This window comes from Rhineura floridana, chromosome 1 (assembly GCF_030035675.1).
Source record: "Rhineura floridana isolate rRhiFlo1 chromosome 1, rRhiFlo1.hap2, whole genome shotgun sequence".
NCBI classification, from domain to species: domain Eukaryota; kingdom Metazoa; phylum Chordata; class Lepidosauria; order Squamata; family Rhineuridae; genus Rhineura; species Rhineura floridana.
In genome coordinates this window covers 49220563-49242134 of record NC_084480.1, presented here as the reverse complement: position 1 = coordinate 49242134, position 21572 = coordinate 49220563, and the positions used below count along the sequence as shown (strand labels likewise).

General features: G+C 41.0%; 1 protein-coding gene across 4 annotated transcripts in view; it reads left to right on the top strand.

Annotated features, from left to right (window-relative positions):
- ARHGEF28 (Rho guanine nucleotide exchange factor 28) overlaps positions 1-21572 on the top strand; it is a 244137-nt gene that overhangs the window by 90053 nt on the left and 132512 nt on the right. For 3 of the 4 annotated variants that reach the window (XM_061621010.1, XM_061620991.1, XM_061620998.1), the window contains 3 exons: positions 8031-8214; positions 10861-11041; positions 19189-19261. In XM_061621010.1, the coding sequence (XP_061476994.1) occupies positions 8031-8214; positions 10861-11041; positions 19189-19261 (438 nt within the window). The remainder of the gene's footprint in view (positions 1-8030; positions 8215-10860; positions 11042-19188; positions 19262-21572) is intronic. The other variant, XM_061621004.1, reaches the window with a different exon arrangement.

Sequence of the window (21572 nt, the reverse complement as noted above, 5' to 3'; positions counted from 1 at the left end):
CTTCACGACAACATGACAATGACTATTTTGGATAACAATTGCTTTCAGAGCAATCCATTCAGAGTCGGATCAGGCATAAAACAGGGATGAGTCATTGCTCTGACCTTATTTGTTATTTTCATTACTGTGATTCTACACCTTATTGAGGGGAAACTTCCTACTGGTGTGGAAATCATATATTGAACAGATGGAAAGCTTTTTAATCTCAGTAGACTGAAAGCAAAAAGTAAGGTAATTACAACCTCTTTCGTAGAACTTCAATATTCCGATGATAATGTCGTCTCCACATATTCAAAGAAAGATCTTCAAACTATCCTAAATGACTTTGCAGAAGCATATGGGAAGCTTGGGCTCTCGCTTAATATCAAAAAAACTGAAGTGCTTCATCAGCGGGTGCAAACTAGTCCCTCTGTAGCACCATCAATCCAGCTTAATGGTGCGATGCTAGAGAATGTTGATCACTTTTCTTATCTTGGCAGCCATCTCTCTAAAAGCTGATATCAACACTGAAATTAAACATTGAAATTAAACATTGGCACTCTGTGAGTGCCGCATTCTCCCAAATGAAATGTAGAGTGTTCGAGGATTGGGATATTCGCAGGGAGACCAAAATGCTTATTTACAAAGCCATTATACTACCGACCTTACTGTACGCCTGTGAAACATGGATCATTTATAAATGCCACTCCCAGCTTCTTGAAAGATTCCACCAATGCTGCTTCTGTAAAATTCTGCAAATTATTTGGGAAGATAGACGGACTAATGGGAGCGTTTTTGAAGAAACTAAGTCCAGCAGTGTTGAAACAATGATCCTTAAACATCAACTTTGCTGGACCGGCCATGTTGTTCGAATGCCTAATCACCGTCTTCCAAAGCAGCTACTTTACTCCCAACTTAAGGATGGAAAATGGAATATTGGTGGACAGCAAAAGAGGTTTAAAGATGCTCTTAAAGATAATCTAAAAAAATGTAAAATGAACATCGAGTACTGGGAAGGTTTGGCCCATGAGCGTCTCAATTGGAGGTCAGTTATTATCAAAGGTGCTATGGACTTTGAAGAAGCACGAGTACAGGGTAAAAGGGACAAACGAGCTAAGCAGAAGGCACATCAAACAAATCCTCATCATGACCATCTTCCATCTGGAAACCTATGTCCTCACTGTGGGAGGCTGTGTGGATCCAGAATTGGTCTCCACAATCACTTACGGACCCACTGTTAAAGACCTTATCTTGGAAGACAATCTTACTTGGCCACGAGTGATTGCCAATGAATGAATGAATTATACAATGAATTTTTAATGAGTGCCTGGCATTATGTCCAGCCCAGCAGGAGACAAAGGTTTCACATTTTGCATTTGTCATTTGGGAAGGGAATTCCTTAACATAAACCCATGCCTATTCTGCCGTAATATTTGCAGAAAATAATTTCTAGAGAGTTACTGAACTAAGATAAACCCACCACAGGAAAGATGCATCTTGGTTGCTAGGAAAGGGCAAACTATGGAGATGCCTAGGACTACTAGAAAATAAGACAGAAACAGGAAAAGTGCAGTAAAGAGGAGGGGAGGACAGCAACTCTATAGAACCTCAGGGATATTTATGACCAAACAACTCACTTATCAATCATAGCTCTGACTTCACTCAGTGCCTAAAAACACTGACAGGCAGGAGTAGCCAGGCTGGGTCATTTTACAGAAATTACTTAGAAGAGTATCTGCACATTTTGCTTCATAACTTTCTTTGTAGGAGGGCTTTGTAAAACTTTTTTAAAATGAAAGCTCAGAGGCTGGGGCACATGCCTGGGGGCTCCAGTGAAGACCTTCACATGTGCCATGGTGCCTGCAGACGCTGGGTTGGTGACCCTTGCTGTAAATCAATAGTGTGTACCCCACTCACTCTACTTGAGTGAGACATGTAGAGATGAAACCAGGGAGCTGTGGTGTCTTGTTGGCACTGTAAAATACATGATGGGAAAGTAAGCAATATAGAAACTAATACTGAAAACAATTTGTGTTATGTTATCTTTCAGTGGTTTCTTTTATATATGCAGCTTTATTTCATAAAAGTTGAGAGTGAGGTCTGGTTTGATGATTAATATTATATCCATTACTACTACTACTACTACTACTACTACTACTACTACTACTACTACTACTTGTTGTTGTTGTTGTTGTTTAGGTTTATTGTCTGCCCATCACCCAAAGGTCCAAGGGCATGTCACAATAGTTTTAAAATATATCATTAAAACCAGTTAAAATAACCTAAAATCACAAGATCATCCCAAGTATGGTGGGTCCTAAAAATATAGAACTCAGGTGTTAAAGGCCAGTGTAAAGAGGTGCGTCTTCAGCATTTGCCGAAAAATGTACAGTGAAGTTGCCAGACTTGTCTCGATGGGGAGGGAGTTCCACAATGTTGGTGATGCCACTGCCACAGAGAATGCCCTCTCCTGGGCCACTCCCTGAGCTTCTGAGGGTGCAGAACTCCCAAAAAGGCCCCCCTGTGCTGATCATAATATCAGAGATGGTATATAGGGAAGGAGGTGGTCTTTAAGATATTTGGGATCTAAGTCATTTAGGGCCTTTAAACACTAACATGAGCACCTTGGATTCAGCCTGGAATCGAACTGTCTTTTCAGGATTCAGCCCCAGTTTATTGGCCCACATCCAGCCCATGACTGCCTCCAAACACCAGTTCAGCACCTCAACCACCTCTCCTGATTCAGATGGAATAGAGAGGTAGAGCTGGGTGTCATCTGCATATAGATGGCACCTCACACCAAATCTCCTGATGACATATTCCAGTGGCTTCATATAGATATTAAATAGCATGGGGGATAAGATGGAACCCTGTGGAATACCACAGGACAGTTCCCATGGTACCAAACAATAGCTTCCTGTAACAACTTTTTGGAAGTGACCGTGGAGGTGTGAGTGGAACCACTGAAGCATAGTGCCCTCAACCCCCAGCTCCCTGAGATGCTCCAAAAGGATACTGCAGTCAACAGTATCAAAAGCCACTGAGAGATCAAGAGGTCATATTCCCCCTATCTCCTGACAGATGTCATCAACCAGGGCGACCTAGGTGGCCATGGCAAAGTGTATAGGAAAAGACTTAACCTTATTTGACTGCAGCTTTTATCTGGCTTGCTGTGCAGTGGCATAATAATCTACTTGAAAAGGCAGCGGCATAGTGTCAAAAAGGGAGTGTTGAGCAGTGTGTATGGATCAGAGTAAAGTTTGCTATTTCATTTCCCGTGTATTGTGTTTGTAACATCTGCATTTCTGCTAATATTAGCACATACCTATTGCCCTGGCTGCAAGGTCAGGTGGCAAAACCTCCCTCTTATTTTTCACAGTAGCATTTGATTTCCCAGCTATATAATCAGGGGGGAAAGAAATATGCAGTTTCGCTATTGATATCTATATTTGCTTATACTAGCTGAGGAGCTGCCCCATAATATAGATGGGAGACACTGAAACTTAATTATTGCTGTATGTCTTCAAGAAAGCACAGAATATATTTGCAGCCACAATTAAAGCAAGTAATGTTACCTTGCACCTGAGTTTGTTTTTATGTTTGAAGTATTCATCACTTTAGATCCTGCAAAGCTGGTACATAGATTTATGTAGAAATATCTGAACTGGCAATGACCCATGGTAAAAATATAGCAGTATCAGGATAAGCCCACAACTGCCTATTTCTCATCAAATCTGCTGTGCCTAAATTGATACTGTTCACTCTTGTTAAAGGAAAGACTGATAATGGAATGCTTAAATTAAAGGGATGCCTTTAGTCTTTGCAGCTGGTTTTCCCCATCTTGAAGTTCTTCTGTATAGTGAATCCTCAAAGATCTATTCCATTAGCCTGTTCTATGCTCCTGGCTTCAGTGTGGGAGCTTGGGGTGAAGCTGGGCATCTAGCCCTAGTGGAATTTCATTGCTCTGATACAAGCCTATTGTGTGAGTCTCTATGCTTTCCATTCAGCTGCCTGGGCCTCAGGCCATGCATACAAGTGGAAGGCTAAAAGGGCATAGTCAGAGAGAGCAAAATGAAATGAAGCACATGGTCCACCATCGTTGTGTACCATCAGATGGGCAACCCCGATTTAGCACTGGAAATAGTACAGCAGCATTGTAAATACAAGAGCCAAAAAAGTAGCATTTTACAGCTTGGAAGCCTAGGAAGATCTCTTTAGGCAAGTTAAAGTGTCAGATTAATTACATGTGGAATAAGGACAGCCCACCAAACTAATCTGATTGAAGGCTGGATGGGAGAGGGGGAAGATTAGGGAAAATAATACTGAGTTGCTAGCCAATGTTGACATGGGTGTTTTTATTTAAATAAATAAGTAGCCCCTTTGTTCCATATAAAGAGCAAACAATGAATATAATGAACTCTTATGAAGAGGAAAAAGGAAGCATTCTCAACAAATGCAGTGTAAATTACAATGGGCCCCAGTTAAGGATCACATCCCAGAGTTATTGTGGTCCCATACACCCACTGAAATGAGTGGGAATCTTGGAAGTGCAAAGAATGAAGAATGGGCACAGTAGCTTGCTTGCTCCCCCCACCTTCCACTGACTATTCTTACCGTTAGGCCATTTGACAGCATGATGCAATGTGCCTTCCAGCATACCTAACTGAAAGGGGGATTCGAAATGGTGCAATTTTCTTTTAAGCCCCAATAATAATGATTGGGATGGAGCTGCTTCCTGATCTGTGTTCATGTGACAAAAGTACTTTAGGTTGTATCCTTTTGTGTGTCCCTCTGCTCACAGAAAGCTCTTCAGCCCATGGATTATTCTCAAATTGGGGAAAGTAACATTTAAAACATTAACTAGTATATTTCTGACGTCAAATACATGGGGACATAAAAAAGTAATTTACAGTTATTTTAGTACTTAAAGTGAGTCCCTAGAGGACATTTATTGGAGACCTTTTGAGTCAATTTTTCGGAAAGGACAGCAAAAATCAGGGTCTCCCAAACAGTGCAATGTCATAGATGGCGGGGGGGGGGGTTGTTTGGTGAAACTCCGTGTGTGAGTGTGATTTATTGTTAAAAGTAACAGTGGCAGCACTTCCCCCACCACCACAGGTGATGGCAACAACAGTGTTCCTCATTCGGTAGTCTAGCTGCCATTTTGATCTCATCATACTGCCCCAGATATAATGCCATTTCAGGGCATTATAGGAGAGAATCATGGCTCCCATTTTTTTATAAAATGGCACCCCAATTCCTCTCACAACATTCCAGAACAAAACTACATCCAGGGCATATATGGAGGAAACAAAACGTTGACCTGGCTGCTGAAGGAAGAACTCTGCTGTTACTACCACCTGTGGCAGTAGCAAAAAGAAAGATGCTGCCACTGCTAATGGTGTGCCTCCCCAAACCTTGTGGCAACTTTTTCTCCCCACAGAAAAAAAAGAGCTTTGGGAACCAAATGTCTTAAGGGGTGCTTCCTCCCACATTGACCTGCCCAGGTGTTAAGAGCAGCAGGGAAGGCCCTATTGTTACTGTTGCTGTGGTTCAAGAGATGGTGGTATGCAAAAGGCCTTCTCTGTGGTGGCCCTCAGGTTGTGGAATGACCTCCCCTCTGAGGTGCATCTGGTGTCATTATTGTATGCTTTTTGATGATTGGTCAAGATGTGCTTTTTCACCCAGGTGTTTGGCTGAGTAGGTGTTTTCCCTCCTGTTGCATTGCTGTTCTGTGCTGTTGCTTTGTTAATTTTGTCCAGTTGCTGGAAACCGCAGGAGGAGAGAATGCTGTTTTGTGCAGGCCTTGCTTGTGGGCTTGCCCCAGAAATCTGGTTGGCCACAGTGAGAACAGGATGCTGGAATAGATGGGCCACTGGCCTGATCCAGCAAGCTGTTCTTACGTTACTAGTTAGTTTTGTGGCTTTATTTTATGACTTTGACTATAAGAATGAATGAATGAATGAAAGTGTGAATTAATTAATTTAATGCATTATAACCATCAACCAGTTTTAAAATCTCTCTCTCTCTCTCTCTCTCTCTCTCTCACACACACACACACACACACGCACACGCACACGCACACACACACACACACACAGAGAGAGAGAGAGAGAGAGAGAGAGAAAGAGAGAGAGAACAAGTTTAGAAGATGGCAATATGATATGATTCATTCCACCTGTTTACTGTTTCATGTTGGTTTTTGTCTTCCTTTGATCTTTATACAACAGGCAGTTCAGAGGGGAAAAAACAGAGATATTTAAAAGATATTTTTAAAAGGCCATTGTATATTTTTCTTTTATGACTCATGGTATCACGAAGGTTCTTATTCATTAAAACTACCTTTACATTTTTATCTTGTTTATTTTTAAAGTCTTTAAGTCCTAGGGCTTAAGGCAGGAGTAGGAAATGTTTTCAGCCTGGTGGACTGAATGTTGAGGGTCCCCTCCCTCCATGGGCCACTTTGACACCTGACAACAGGTGACCTATTTTTTCCCTGCAGTGCTGCACTGCAAAAGAAGATCCCAGCTGATCCCAGCAAAGCTTGAAGACATTGCCAATCAGCTGGTTAGCAGAGACTTCAAGCCGGAAACTCCAAAGTGTAGCTGATTCCAGCAGTTTATGAAGCCACTGCTGAATAGTGTTGTCTTCAAGCCCCACTTTTGGCAGGGATCAGACATGCTCCAGAGTTCCGGATCAGAAACTCCAGCTTGTAGTTTCTACTTATGATAAATAAGATTAATGACCACCTGTCATGAAACATGTCACAAAGTATGATGTGTTATATGATAGGTTATATCTCTTATGCATGTTGAAATCTTGTGGAGAGGTGAGAAGGAACTGAGAAGCAGAGCATTTTTGAGGTTAACACATATAGAATGTGTCCATATAGAATGAAGCTTCTAAAATATCATCATAGCAAGCCTTGTGAAGCACACTTATCAGCCCCCTAAGGCAAGGTCTGGCAAACTAATGGAAAAGGAAAAGAGCAAGTGTACATGTGAAAAAGATTGTGGGATTGTTGTGTATCACACATGCTCAATGTGAGTCAGCATGGTGTGACTGGGAAAAAAATGAGATTTTAACTCACATTAATAGAGCCATAACTTCTAAGTCCGGGAAAGTTATAGTTTCACTTTATTCTTCATGAATCAGACCTTACCTGGAGCACTATGTCCAGTTCTGGGTGCCACATTGGTCAAAATTTTATCTTTGTACAGTAGGCTAGTTTCTATACATGTGCACACACCCATCTCTGTCCTCCGTCCAGAAAAGCAAGCAGCATGATCAGAGTTCAAGGAGACATTCCAGCCAGGAAAAAACACTGAAGAAGGCTACAAAGCAGGGTCAGTCAGGGGTGTCACCTGGGAAGAGGGTGTGTGACTTGGGAGGGTGTGTGGCCTGGTTAGAATGTTGAGGGCCAGACAGAGAGACCTGGAGGGCACATTTGGTACCTGGATCAGAGGTTCTCCGCCCCGATATAGATAAATTAAGGATATAGGAAGCTGCCTTATGCTAAGTCAGACCATTGGTCCATCTAGCTCAATACTGTCTGGCAGCAGCTGTTCAGGGTTTCAGACAGGAGTTTTCCCCAGTCCTACCTGGAGATGACAGAGATTGAACCTGGGACCTTCTGCATGCAAGGTGTGTGCTCTACCACTGAGTTACAGCCCTTTCCCCAGAATGGGTTCAGAGGATGGCAGCAAAGATGGTCAGAGGTGTGCCCTCTTACGGAGCCCTGCATCAAACTTTGAAGATATTAGGTCTTAATACTGATGTAGCCATCATAATTTAGTGTAAGTTGAAATGGGCTGTGCATCCAATCCAAAAATGGAAGAGTAAACTGGAGATTGGGTTTTCCCCCACCCCAATTATCTTCTCAAATGTCCCAGCATAATAGGATTACAACAGAACACGGAGGTTCTGGACTTTTATTTTTTGTAACTACTGTCAGTCTGTGTAGAATATTGTTACATTTGAAGCGTGCATAAGATTGGTAAAAACTGAGTTGTTTGCTAATGCATAAATGTGCAATTTTTATTTTATTTTAGAATCTAAGCACAAAGAAACACTTCTCCATCTCACAATGAGATTGGGTTTGGTTAAACTTTCCCAATTCCTGTTATGCCAGCCAGGTGGGACAGCTGCAGTCACTCTACCGAACAAAGATGGGTTCACACCATTGGACTTGGCTTTACAGAATGGCCACTTCAGGCTTCTTGAACTTATCTTCAAGTAAGTGCTATGGCTTTGTGCAAATGTTTAATGGCATGGGCCACATTTAATGGCTACTTCCATGTTTGTCACTCCCTCTGTTAACTTCACTGGATTACTCCAATGTAGGTGTTCAAATAGAATCAGCCCACAAGAGTACAAGGCTATTTATCTTAAAAGAGTATATGCTGAATTATTTTCTTCTAAGCCAGGGATGGCTAATCAGGGGCGTCCAGATGTCATTGGACTACAACACCCATCATCCCCAACTGCTGGCCATGCTGGCTGGAGCTGTCGGGAGTTGAAGTCCAGCAACATCTGGGTTCATCAGTGTGCGACAACTGTGAAAAAGGCAAATTCCATGCCAGGGATCATTAAGAAAGGTATTGAAACTAAAACTGCTGATACCATAATGTCGTTGTACAAATGCATGATGCGGCCGCATTTGGAATACTGTGTACAGTTCTGGTTGCCTCACCTCAAAAAGGATATTGTAGAGTTGGAAAAGATTCAGAAAAGGGCAACAAGAATGATCAAGGGGATGGAGTGACTCCCGTGTGAGGAAAGGTTGCAGGATTTGGGGCTTTTTAGTTTAGAGAAAAGCCAAGTCAGAGGTGACATAATAGAAGTGTATAAAATTATATTTGGCATGGAAAAAAATAGATAAAAGTTTTTATCCCTCTCCCATAGCACTTGAACTCAGGGACATTCAATGAAGCTGAATGTTGGAAGATTCAGGACAGACAGAAGAAAGTACTTACTTCTTCACATAGCACATAGTTAAACTGTGGAATTTGCTCCAACAAGAGGCAGTGATGGCCACCAACTTAGATGGCTTTAAAAGATTAGACAAATTCATGGAGGACAAGGGTATCAGTGGCTACTGGCCCTGATGGCTGTACTCTGCCACCATAGTCAGAGGCAGTTTCAGCTTCTAAAAACCAGTTGCCAGTAGCTGCAGGAGGGGAGAGTGCTCTTGCACTCAGGTCCTGCTTGTGGGCTGTCCATGGGCATCTTGTTGACCTCTGTGAGAACAGGATACTGGACAAGATGGGTCATTGGCCTGACCCAGCAGGCTCTTCTTATGTTCTTACGACTACAAGTTATCAACCCATGTTTTAACCCATTATAAATAAACTCTTATTTGGATTATAAACCCATAATTTATGCACAAAGTCCAACTGAACCCAAGATCTTGGAGTAGACACTAATATTGCACAAACATAAAAATGGAAAGGGGAGAGATCCCATGCTTGTCACAATCTAAAACAGACAATGAGGTCAGGGTGGACAAAGGTAAGGCATCAAAGGAGAGGCAGATGATGTGAATATTAGTATAATCCCCTAGCAAACATGTTTGGTTTGCAGTGCACCTATTTTCACATGTTCCTAGGGTTTTTGCAGGTACTTTCTCTCAAGATGTGTCGTGTCAGAATTGCTTAATATGTTTTTTAATAATGTTTTTAACCCCTTTTTAAAGTTTTTAAAATGTTTTTAATGCTGTTTTGTCTTAATGTATTTTAAGATTTGTTTTTATGATGTTTTAAAGTGTTTTTAGTGCCTTGTTTGCCGCCCTGGGCTCCTGCTGGGAGGAAGGGCGGGATACAAATTACTTAATTAAATAAATAATAAATAAGATGTGGGATAAATTGGTTAGATTTTTCAACTGCATCACTGGTTCTTTGTTAGCATCTAATGAAGTGGATTCTAGGGTATGAAAGGTTATGCTATAATACATTTGTTAGTCTTTAAGGTGCTACAAGACATTTTGTTTTTACTGCAGCAAATTAACAGGATATTTATTAGCCTGTCTCATTTAGCCATATCCTCTCCTTGTACAACCTTGCCCTCCTGACTACCACCCCTTTTTGTCTCCTTAAGTGGCTTCCTTCTGTTTCTATAAAATCTCCTCCCAAATGTTCACAAAAAGGATTGGAACAGAATAGCTTTGAAGCATCTGAGGTTCATGTACTGTATTGCAGTCAACAGGTTTACGACTTGTTGCCTTTGCCCTTTGTTAAATTGTCACATGACATTGATAGGAAAGTAGCCAGAAAGATAAAACGAAATGTCAAGAACAACAAGAAAAAAGAAAGAACCGAAATAATTTAGTTGCTTCCCCTTCCCTTCTTTCAGCTATATTGCATTATTATTTCTGGCTTTGCTCAACATGTAGTTTGTATCAGAATTTATCCATACTTTTATTTGCATGAGAAAATGACTCAATTCTGTTATCACACATGTTGTTATGAATGTCTCACTTGTTTGGAACATTCAAACAATGCAGTATTCCCCTGAGATGGTCTGTTGTGCACTGCAATATGCTAATAAACCTGCTGGCTGCCAGTTCATTTTGATTGCTGTATATGGCAATGTTCGTGTTAAAATGGGCTGCATCTTCTTACAAATAATAGAGAAAGCCTGGTGTCAGGCTTCCTATTATATTATTCTGTTAGAGAAAGTTGTGGATTCACGGGAAAAGGTTTACTGGACAAAACAGTGTTTATAGTGGATGTTTTATGCTATTTTTGCCTGAGATTTTTGCAATAAGTAGGTTAAACTTTGAAATGATGGAACCCACAGAGAATGAGGCGTTTCAGGTGTTTTGCATTTTATGTTTCTTGTGCTTTGCACTCTTACTTTAATCTAGTGAATGTGTTGTTTCAGAAGGCAGGTCAGACATCCATTTGAGATTTCTAAAGTAGAGCTTGGTGAGAATGCAGTCCTACAATTTGCTCATTCATCAGGAACTCTAACACTGACACTTAATCACACGGCGGACCATTTGCTAGAATCTGATGTTCAACTGTTCAGGAAATACTTCTGGGATAGAGCTTTTCTGCACAAGGTAAGTGCCAAAATGGCAATACAGAGAAGTGTCTCTCTCTTTTCATAGACAGTTTTAATCTGTTCATTCACATTTGATATGTAAGTTGCTCTTCCTTAGGGAAAGGAGTGGTAGCAATTACCTCCTGTGGTTTGGGTCCAGAGTGCAGCAGGGAACTAGGCAAAGAGGCATATTCCTTGCTGGATTTTTCTTTAACCCAGGAGCCCAGGCGAAGCAGCAGTGAATAGTGCTATGCTGTTGCCATGTGAGGCTTGCTGGGAGGTTCTCTGACTCTTTTGGCCTTAAACTGCCAGTAGTTCCTATGGCAGGAGGAAGGCAGAGAGAGCAGTTCACATATTGTTGCATGTCCACCCATATCCTCCCTTTCTCCAAGCAAACCTGGGAGAGGGAAGGCAATAATGAACAAGAATTTCATCGTTTGTTACTTGGATGCTTGCAGAAAGGCTTTTGCTGCTGATCCTAGGCAAGATAACAAACAGTAATTCATAAGGCTGCTCAGTCCTTACCTTTGCAACCTTTTAATTTTCATAGTAAATACATAAAAAATTAGCTTCTTTTTAAATACTTTTTCTTGGCTGCTCTTCAGAAAATGTCACCATAAAATGATTGCAACATATTCTCAACCCAGCAGAGGTAAGATATATGTTTGTATTCAGCTACAGTGAATTAACTGTGTGCCCAGTCTCCAGATTGCTCCCTTTCTCTCGTCCCTGAGACTAGGAGAAACCCTGCTGCTGCCCTGGGCCCTGAGCCTGCTAGGGTGCCATAGAAAACCCTCTTATTAAACTAGATAAGTTACAACATATCTGTATAGAATAGGGATGGGCAAGGATTTTGATGAAATCGGAATTAGCATCAGACACCCTGATAATCTGCAAGTCCACTGTCTTTGTGGACTGATCCTGAAACCTGCCCACTTCCTCTACTTTTCCTGAGGTTGGATTTTTATCACGTGGAATATAAATTAAACTGATCAGCCTGCTTTTGCTTGCTAATTGAAACTGACTAGGAGAAGGGAGGTAGAACATGTCTGAAACTGATCAGCCTGTCTTGGCTTGCTAATTCCCTCCCGCCTGGTGCCCTGTGTGTGTGTGAGCATGTAAGTCAATGTGTGTGCACATGTGTGTGAGCTGCATTTGGCAGGGAGGGGGCACAGTGAGCTGTTGGTAGCAGTGACTGGCTGCACCACAAGGTGGCACAGGTGGGTACTCCAGGCACCATATGGGCCAGTGTGGACCAGTAATGGAGGGAGGGGAAGAGGAGAGGGAGAAGCAGGATGGGTGAGAGGGTGGGAGGATGGAGGGATAAACAGGCAGACAAGGGGAAGAAGGAGAAGAGAGGAACACAATGGTTGAGTGGATGGACCAAAGGGCAGACAGGATAGTAGGGGATGGGGAGCACAGAAAGCTGCTTTCCTTCTTTCCTTTCCAAAAGGAAAATAGCCAGTTTCAACTTACTGACATGAAAATCAACCAGCTTCAGTTACAGAGGAGGCGGCAAAGACACTTTCCTTTCAAAATATCAATATTTCCTTTCAAAATACTGATATTAATATAGATATTTTGAGGGGAGAAAAAAATGGATCAGTAAAAGTAACAGATAGGAGACAAAGAATGAACTTGAATTGATACAGCCTGTTAGATCAACAGAATTCTTTCAAAGTGCACTGGTCAGCAGATCCCATCCCTAGTGTGGAGCCTGAATGCAAGATTCAGCAGATAATTGAAGATTAATCTATTGGGTAAAATCCATAGAAAATTAGATGTGCTTAATTCCCAGAAAAGTAGGTAATACTAGGATATAAATTCCCTTGATTTCAGTTGAGCTTAACCAGGAGTGCCTGATTTTCTCTGGATTTCACCTACTAGAACTTTTTTCTTACCATTTCTTCACAGACAGAGATCCTTCAAATTGGAATGGTAATGGAAAACCATAAATATTTCATGATCAAATTAAATTATGTTAGATGCAGAATTTTCTTGGGTACTGTGGTAAATGTTGCAATACTGGTTTGCAAACTATTCTTGCAGCAAAGCTAAAAATGTGGCGGTAATGAAAAGTTGAAGAGTTTGTATGCCAATTAAAATAAACCATGCTCATTCCTCATATGGAGCAGTGATACTTTTGTGCAGTATACATATTTTAAGGAAAAGAAGTCTGACTCAGCACTGTGGTTTCTATAATACAGTTCATGAGAATTGGTAGGAAGTGTCTGAATGAGTCCATAGTATGTAGAATAAACAGGATGTCCTGGGCAGACAAGCGGCATAGGCCATTCAGAAATTGGAAAAGAGGTTGTAAACAGGCATTAATGTAACTGCTGAGGCTGAAGCTCAACCCTGGGCAAATGCTGACAGGACCTGGGGAGCATCAGGTGAAAATGGGAATGGGGTAGAACAGGCAGTGAGAATATGGTGGTAGGACATGGATGCTACCCCTGTGGCCCTCCAGATGTTGTTAGACTCCATCTGCCATATCCCTGACCGCTGGCCAAGCAGGCTGGGGCTGGTGGGAGTTGGACTCCAATACTGACTGGTGGGAGTTGGACTTCAATACTATCTGGAGGCCCACAGATCCCCAGGACATTAAAAAAAAAAATAATACTTGTTCTTCATTGCCATAGGCAATCCCACGGGTGGGGTTAAAATACAATAAAACACATCTCTCTCTCTCTCTCTCTCTCTCTCTCTGTGTGTGTGTGTGTGTGTGTGTGTGTGTGTGTGTGTGAGAGAGAGAGAGAGAGAGTGTGAGAGAAACCACTTTAAACCAACAGGAAAACTTTTGTACAATACTAAACCAGCAGGCTCAGTGCTAACATCCAACAAATTCCTGCACAAAAAAGATGTGTCTTCAACTGACAATTAAACTTTTTAAGGGTTTGTTCCACTCATTTATTTATGTATTTATTAGATTTATACCCCACCCTTCCTCCCAGTAGGAGCCCAGGGCGGCAAACAAAAGCACTAAAAACACTTTAAAACATCATAAAAACAGACTTTAAAATATATTAAACCAAACCGTTTTAAAAACATTTTTTTAAAAAGCTTTACACACACACACACACACACACACACACACACACACACACACACACACACACACACACACACACATAAATACATACATACATATATATATATATATATATATATATATATATATATTGTTAAGTTTTAAAAACATATTAAAAAGCAATTCCAACACAGACACAGACCGGGATAAAGGCTTATTGAAAGAGGAAGGTCTTCAGTAGGTGCCGAAAAGATAACAGAGATGGCACCTGTCTAAAATAGGATTTATAAGTGTGATATAGTAGTTAAGGTGTTGGACTACAACCTGGGAGACCAGGGTTCGAATTCCCACACAGCCATGGAGCTCACTAGGTGACCTTGGGCCAGTCACTGCCTCTCAGCCTCAGGGGAAGGCAATGGTAAATGGACTGCCTTCAAGTTGATCCCGACTTATGGCGACCCTACAAATAGGGTTTTCTAAACCCCCTCTGAATACTGCTTGCCATGAAAACCATGCTAGGCTGCATGAACCACATAGCAGTCTACTTGCTGCATTTTGCACTAGGTGCAACTTCCAGACCAATTTCAAGGACAGCCCCACATACAGTATGTTATAGCAATCCATCCTAGAGGTTACCAATTCATGAGTCACTGTGACCGGGCTGTCCCCATCTAAGAACGGCCATAAGTAGCGAAGCAGTCTAAACAGACAGTGGAGGTTAAAAAGTAAATCTTTGCTGCTCTCACCATCAGTGGCCGCACAGTACATGCCTTCATACACTGTAACCCATATTCAATATGTATAGGTGTCTGTGGGTTAAATCTAGAATCATCCAAGCCAAAATTTGGGGAGTTTCAGTGTTTGGATTTAAAAAAAGAATATAGATATAGTGGAAACCTAGAAGAATGGAGAGAATCAGTGGAATATGCTTCATCTCTCTAGATAAAACTCTGTATTTGGGAGCAGTGTTGTTCTGTATATTAAATAGTCAAACAAAGATTCTAGATTGTGTTCTCTAGGGGTGGAGAAGAGGTATAGTTGAGGTATCTTTTCCACTGAAACAGGCATCCAAGGTTCGATTCGTGTTTCCTGGAGCCATGCAGTAGCTGTTTAAACACTTTAGGACGTGGTGCCTGTAACTGCGTTCAGTGGCAGTTATCTGTAGCCTATGACTACTCAGCACTGTGTGTCCATCAGTATGACTCTCCCACAGCCACTCAGGAATAGGAGGTGGGGTCAGGCTTAACTGCATGATCAGAGCCCAAGATATTTCGATGCCTAAGATGGAAAATCCAAATGGAGCCACTCTGTTTAGCACCAGAACATTAAAAATACATCAATAAATTAAATAGTTCACAATTTTCTGTACTTTATCGGTGCCTGGAGTCTACAACTTCAGACAGTTGCTTCATTGTGCTTTATCCACAGGGCAGGGTCTCTGAGGCCAGCCTTATAGTCAGGTTTATGTGTCAGAGGAAGATTTTTAGGTCCCCTGGTCCCAAGCTATGTATAGTATAGCCAGCTCTGCTGGGTGCTGGAGGTAACTTGACTCCTTCTTCCATAGCATGCACCTTGCACTATTCTTTTTAAGTAGTTGCTGTATGTACTCTGGGTGATCTGAATCCACTCTGACTTCTAGCCACCTGTGTCTCAGCAGAAATTAAGGCTGCAATCCAATACATGTCTATTCAGAAGTAATCTCCATTGGGTTCAATGCGACTTACTCCCAAGTAAGTGTGTATTGGATTGCAGCCTAAAATACATTTTTACCATTCCCAAATTAAGTTTCTCACATCTTTTCCAACATGATTATTGCTTGCCATTAAAAAAGAAAAAAAAGTAATGGGATGAGTGGCCCAGACATTCCCTGTGCCAAATGAGGCCTCTTTAAGTAAGCAAGATTTGGGGCAAAGCTCTTTCCTTTTTGGTCCTCAAAGTGCAGATGGCTGGAAAGGCTTCAAACAGAGAGGCTGTTTTCAAGGCTTTATGTAACTATGGTGGTTGCATTACTCAGTTTTGAATAGAGTGCCAGTTGTGCTTTCAAACTTGTTCCTCCTCAACTTGTAAATAAACAGATTTACACAAAAATCCTGATGAAGATTCCAGTTCTCTTGGCCAAAAGAGATCATGCCTTCCAAAAGCATTAACTTTCCATCATTCAAGGAAGGAGAGACGAATGGCCTTTTGCAGGCAAATGGATAAGGGCCAATCTAGTTACCATACACCCTTTTCCACAGACTGAATTCATATCCATTCATATGATGTGAATGGGCTAATTAATTTGGGTGGACTAAGCTCTTGGGGAAGCCAGAGAGAACTAACAAAGTTTGCTGTACTCTTGTAAAACTACTACTATTTGCATTCTTTGGGGGAAGCTATTTATATTTATTTATTCATCTATTCAAATTTGTAACACACATGTCATAACAGAACTGGAATTATATTGATGTAATTTGTCTCTTTAAATCTTGCAATGTGGCTATCATTACATTCAGTTCTCATAACATATTTTATTTATTATTTATTTTATTTATTTAACAGCAGTTTTAAGGGTTCCAAAACATAATTTGGCCTGTGGCATAAATTGTTCCTTTCTTATGTAGCCAATAAAACGGACCTATTTTTAACATTTCATTGATATCTTGCCTGAGAAGCTCAGGGTGGTGTATATAGTCATCTCCTATTTTATCATAACATCAACCATGTGAAGTAGGTTAGGCTGAGAGATGGTGACTGGCTTGGAGTTACCCACCGTGCTTCATGGGCTAGTGGGTATTTAGGCCCAGGCTACCCCAACCTAAACTAGCATGCCAATCAATTACCATGCTGGGTCGCAGATCCAAATTGTTTTAAAGGAATGTAAAGACTGGGGGTGATATCCTGTGTTAATCATACTCAGTGGGTCTCCTCTAACACTGGATATTACCCTATGCTTTTAACCATGGTGGACATTAGAGCTGACTGCTGCTATGTTATTTTATTGTATAATAGTCTTGTATTTGCGTTGTATGCACTCTGAGAGCTTTTACTGAAGGGTAGGATAGATCAACATTTCCAAAATCAGTTTATTTAGTACTATATTTTATGGCCATAAAACCATCAACACATGTTCCCTGGATATGCATACAGAGCAAAGAATAATACTTGAATCGTGTGTGTGTGTGTGTGTGTGTGTGTGTGTGTGTGTGTGTGTGTGTGTGTGTGTGTGTGTGTGTGTGTGTGTGTGTGTGTGTCCAGGGAAGGGGTATGTCCATCCTTATTATGGTGCTGGGATGGGTGCAGAGGGTGAAATCAGGATATAGATTGTTTCCTGGTGAGCTGGGTGATAGAGTACTGCAGTTATGTGTGTGTATCAGTCTACATCTCTCTCTGTGTGTTCCCAGGTGCATATGTGATATATCTGTGTGTGCAGGTTGCTGTCATGTGTATGTGATGTGTGTGTGATGTTGTATGCATGCAGCTGTGGAAGGTGGCAATGGAACCAACTTTTTTGGTTCAGAAAAATTAGCAACGCTTGCTTTAGGTTAATACTTGTTGAGAGGAAAATATATTATCACAATTGATCAATAGTATGAAAAATGTATTTATTTATATCCCACCTTTCCTCCAAGGAGCTCAAGGTTGAATACATGGTTCTCCTCCCTCTCCATTTTATCCCCATGACAACACTGTGAGGTAGGTTAGGCTGAGAGATGGTGATTGGCCCAAGGTCACCCAGCAAGCTGCATGGCTGAGTGGGGATTTGACCAGATTCTTTCATTATCCCAGCAGTGTAGGAGCCACTGCTGCACCCCCTCCTTTTTATGTTACTTGATTAACATGAGAAGCCCTGGATTCTGCAGGTGGAAACAGTCTGTGGCTCCTCTCCACACTTGCATTATTAACCCATTTTCTGGACAGTTGGTGATGGCTTTGTTAGTGGAGGCACTTGAACAAAGCAGACAGAGTCCAGAGAGAAAATCCTGGTAAAATTTGCTGAACAAACTGAACAAGTAAAACAGAAAGAAACAGAAGGTTTTGCCTTTTAACAGGCCTTGTTGAGAGCAGGGTTAGATTCAACTTAATATTCACACAAAAACGTCCTAACAGCTACACAGCCTATCAGGGCAAGTACTACCTCACTAAAAAGTATGCTACCTTTCCTGGTTGTTATGCAACACCTCCATCCCTCCATTGACCTTAGCACTAACAGAATTAACCCTTAAGTTACACACTGAATGATCTCTGCCGTTGCACTTCCAATGCCTCTTCTCACTGAGTTGGATCATTCTGTGAGGTTCATTCCTTTCTGGAGGTTGCAGTGGCAATTCCTGGGCAGTTGTTTGGCCAACGCATCTGCTGTTGTTTCCTCTTACAGGCAGTACAAGGAGCTCCAGTAAGTCTCTTTTGGCAACTAATCTTGCCTTTTAAGGATCATCCTCCCCTAGTCAATTGTATTTGCTTTTGAATGCTCACTTACATCTAGCTGTTTTGTTGTTGGATGGCAGTTTGTGAGCGTCCAGGTTTGATTTTTGTGGAGAGAGTCCGTTTCTTCCTGTGCTGTTTTCCTCCACTTGGCACCCTCATCTTGAGGGTAGTTTGGCAGTGTCCTCTTGGTGCTTCATGTGTTTTACAGTGTAGGAGAGTCTGTGGGGGTGATATGCCCTTTGTGGATCTATATGACCTTCTGAGCTCCGGTTCCGGTTCCTGAACAGGCTCAGCACATTCACTCGTGCCAGGTGTGCTCATTAAGATTACTGCCTCTGTCTGACTAGGTGTAAGGCAGCTTCCTAGGTATGTTCTTTAGTTCTTAAACTCATCTTGCTTAACTTCAGTGAAGTTGCTCCATTATGTGCCTTCAAACCATGGCACAACCTTCTCTAGTATTTTAAGAGTACTATCTGAACTTGCTTTCCGCATGTTATATTGGAGATACAATTTGTTTTAGCTTTAATTTAAGTAGTATGTATGCACACAGAATATTTCTTGTTTTTTTCTTTAATATGTTCTAGGTATAGTATGGTACGGATATTATATTTTATTGAAATTTTGCTGTTACCCACCCTGAGATCTTCAGGTTAAGGGTGGGATATAAATGGTCTAAATAAATAAATAAACAAGGTTATTATTTTGTATTACTTGTTTTTATTTTAAAGAATCTTACTCCAGCGTATGCTGAGACACTGAGAGGAGTGCAGATGCCTTGCAATTTCACAGTTTCTACAGAAGGTATAGGTTTTCAGTCTTTGTTGTGGTATTGTCACAAATCCATTGTCAAATTATTTGTGTAAAATTCATTGTAATAATTTTTGCTTCTTGTGCAGTCAGAGAACTGTTCAGCACATAGGCAATCTGTGGTGCAAACATTTAAAAAATAAATAATAGAATCATAGAATAGTAGAGTTGGAAGGAGCCTATAAGGCCATCGAGTCCAACCCCCTGCTCGATGCAGGAATCCAAATCAAAATGTTAAGATAATTGCTGTTTTGCTGAGTAGCACTTAAAGCAATTGTTTTTCAGCCTGATTTGCCTGTGGGACTCTTGTGAGGGGAAAAAAATGAGATAAGCATTATAAAGCACTTTGTATGCTGAAGATAAAAAAACTAAAAGATTTCATTAAAAAAAATCTATAGAGAAAATTAACATTTCTAAAGCAGTTCAGGTGTCAAAGGCTGTAATATGATGATGATGATGATGTAAGCTATGGCCCAATCCCAGGAGAGGTGATCCACACACATAAATAGGTTTTTGAGCGCAGATCATCGCACTGTATGAGCAAAAAAGCTGTGGGAGAGAGAAGGGGATAATCTAGAGATGTGAAGACCAGGGCTGTGGAGTCGGTACGTCAAATCTTCAGCTCCGACTCCTCTATTTTTCTACTGTCCGACTCCGACTCTTTCATAAATGGCAAATGTATATTAATATTAATAAATTAATATTAATATTAAAATACTAATAAAGAAGCCGGAGTCAGAGTCGGTACATTTCTACCGACTCCGTCTCCGACTCCACCCAAAATTGCTTCCGACTCCACGATGCCAACTCTGACTCCACAGCCCTGGTGAACCCAGAAAACCCTGGGAAAATTAGTGAGAAAAACATTTTCCCCATTTTTTTTAATTTCCCCCAATTTTTAGGAAATAAGAAGAATTTGGGGGAAAACCCACAGACACTCCCTCTCCCTCCCAATTTTCTAGTTTTTTCCTGGGCCTTCAGAGTTCTAGAATCTGCGGCAGTTTGCCTCGGATTGGCTGTTCTCTTCTCACTCCAGAAATAGCACATTCCATGCTGCATTTGTGGAGCTGAGTCTCCCCTGTGTTTTGGGAGAGAACTTAATGCAGATGTGTTCTTCCATTTCACACTGATGAGAGAGGTGGGACATCTTGATATACCGTTGTGATTCATATTGATCTACACAGAAATCAGTAGATTATACACTTGAACCAAGTATGGGAGAGAGTTAAGGATCTAATTATTTCGACTCAATACAGTAACCAATGGTAAACTTCTAAAATGCCAGAAGAGGGCAGAATTCCACTAACATTATTTCAGTGTAATATATATATATATATAGAGAGAGAGAGAGAGAGAGAACTGTTGCTTCTAGTTTTGATATGGAGGTTTTTATCTCTTTAATTTTGAGGGTGCATTTGTAATTTCATAAGATTCATTTATATCAATGCAAAACTCCTTTTTGATTGATTCCATCACGATTCTGGGGGTTTGCCTCGTCATACAGATATTTTTATTAACTGATAGCAACAAAAAATAGAATAATGTAGACATTAAAGAAAAATAATTTATTTTTTGTCATTTGCATAGAAGTGTTGCACATATTAAGTCCTTTAAAGAAACATGTAAACATTATAGAACATATAAAGCACAGAATGCAGATAGTCACAACACATGTTAATTCAAGAGCAAGCCTCGCATTAGGACTGACCCTAGTAAGTGTAAGTGCATAGAACGGCACCTTAAAAGTTCTCATTAGAGCCAATTCTTTGGTTTCATAAAGGAATGCTTGCTAGAGTTCAAAATAATTATTTTTTGTCCTAGAAGCTGTAAATAATCATGACATCAGTATTTCCTTAGTTTCTTGGTTTGTCTGTTTGTATTCCAGTGATCAGGTTGTGTACCCACCATACATTAAAAGCACATGACGTCTCTCAACATATCCTGGGAATACGGGGGTGGAAATTGTGCCTCTGTGAGGGTTAAACTAGAATGCCCATGATTCTTTGGAGGAAGCCATATGCTTTAAATGTATGGTGTGTACACAGCCTCCGTGCGCCACCTTCAGGCTTTCTGAGGTGGGAGAACAAAGGTGAATCGGCTAGGATCTAAGAGGGAAGACAACGAGTGTTCTGTCCACTAGATATGAATGGTGGATCAGTCTACATTCATGTCTTGTTGACATGCCAGCTGGGTGTTTCTATATTACAGAAAATGATTCTTAGGTGTAAATCTGTCTATAGCAAGAGATTGCTAAGTGCTCACAGTGCCTTGAGTTCTGGGTTACTATGAAATGTCTGGCCTTTAG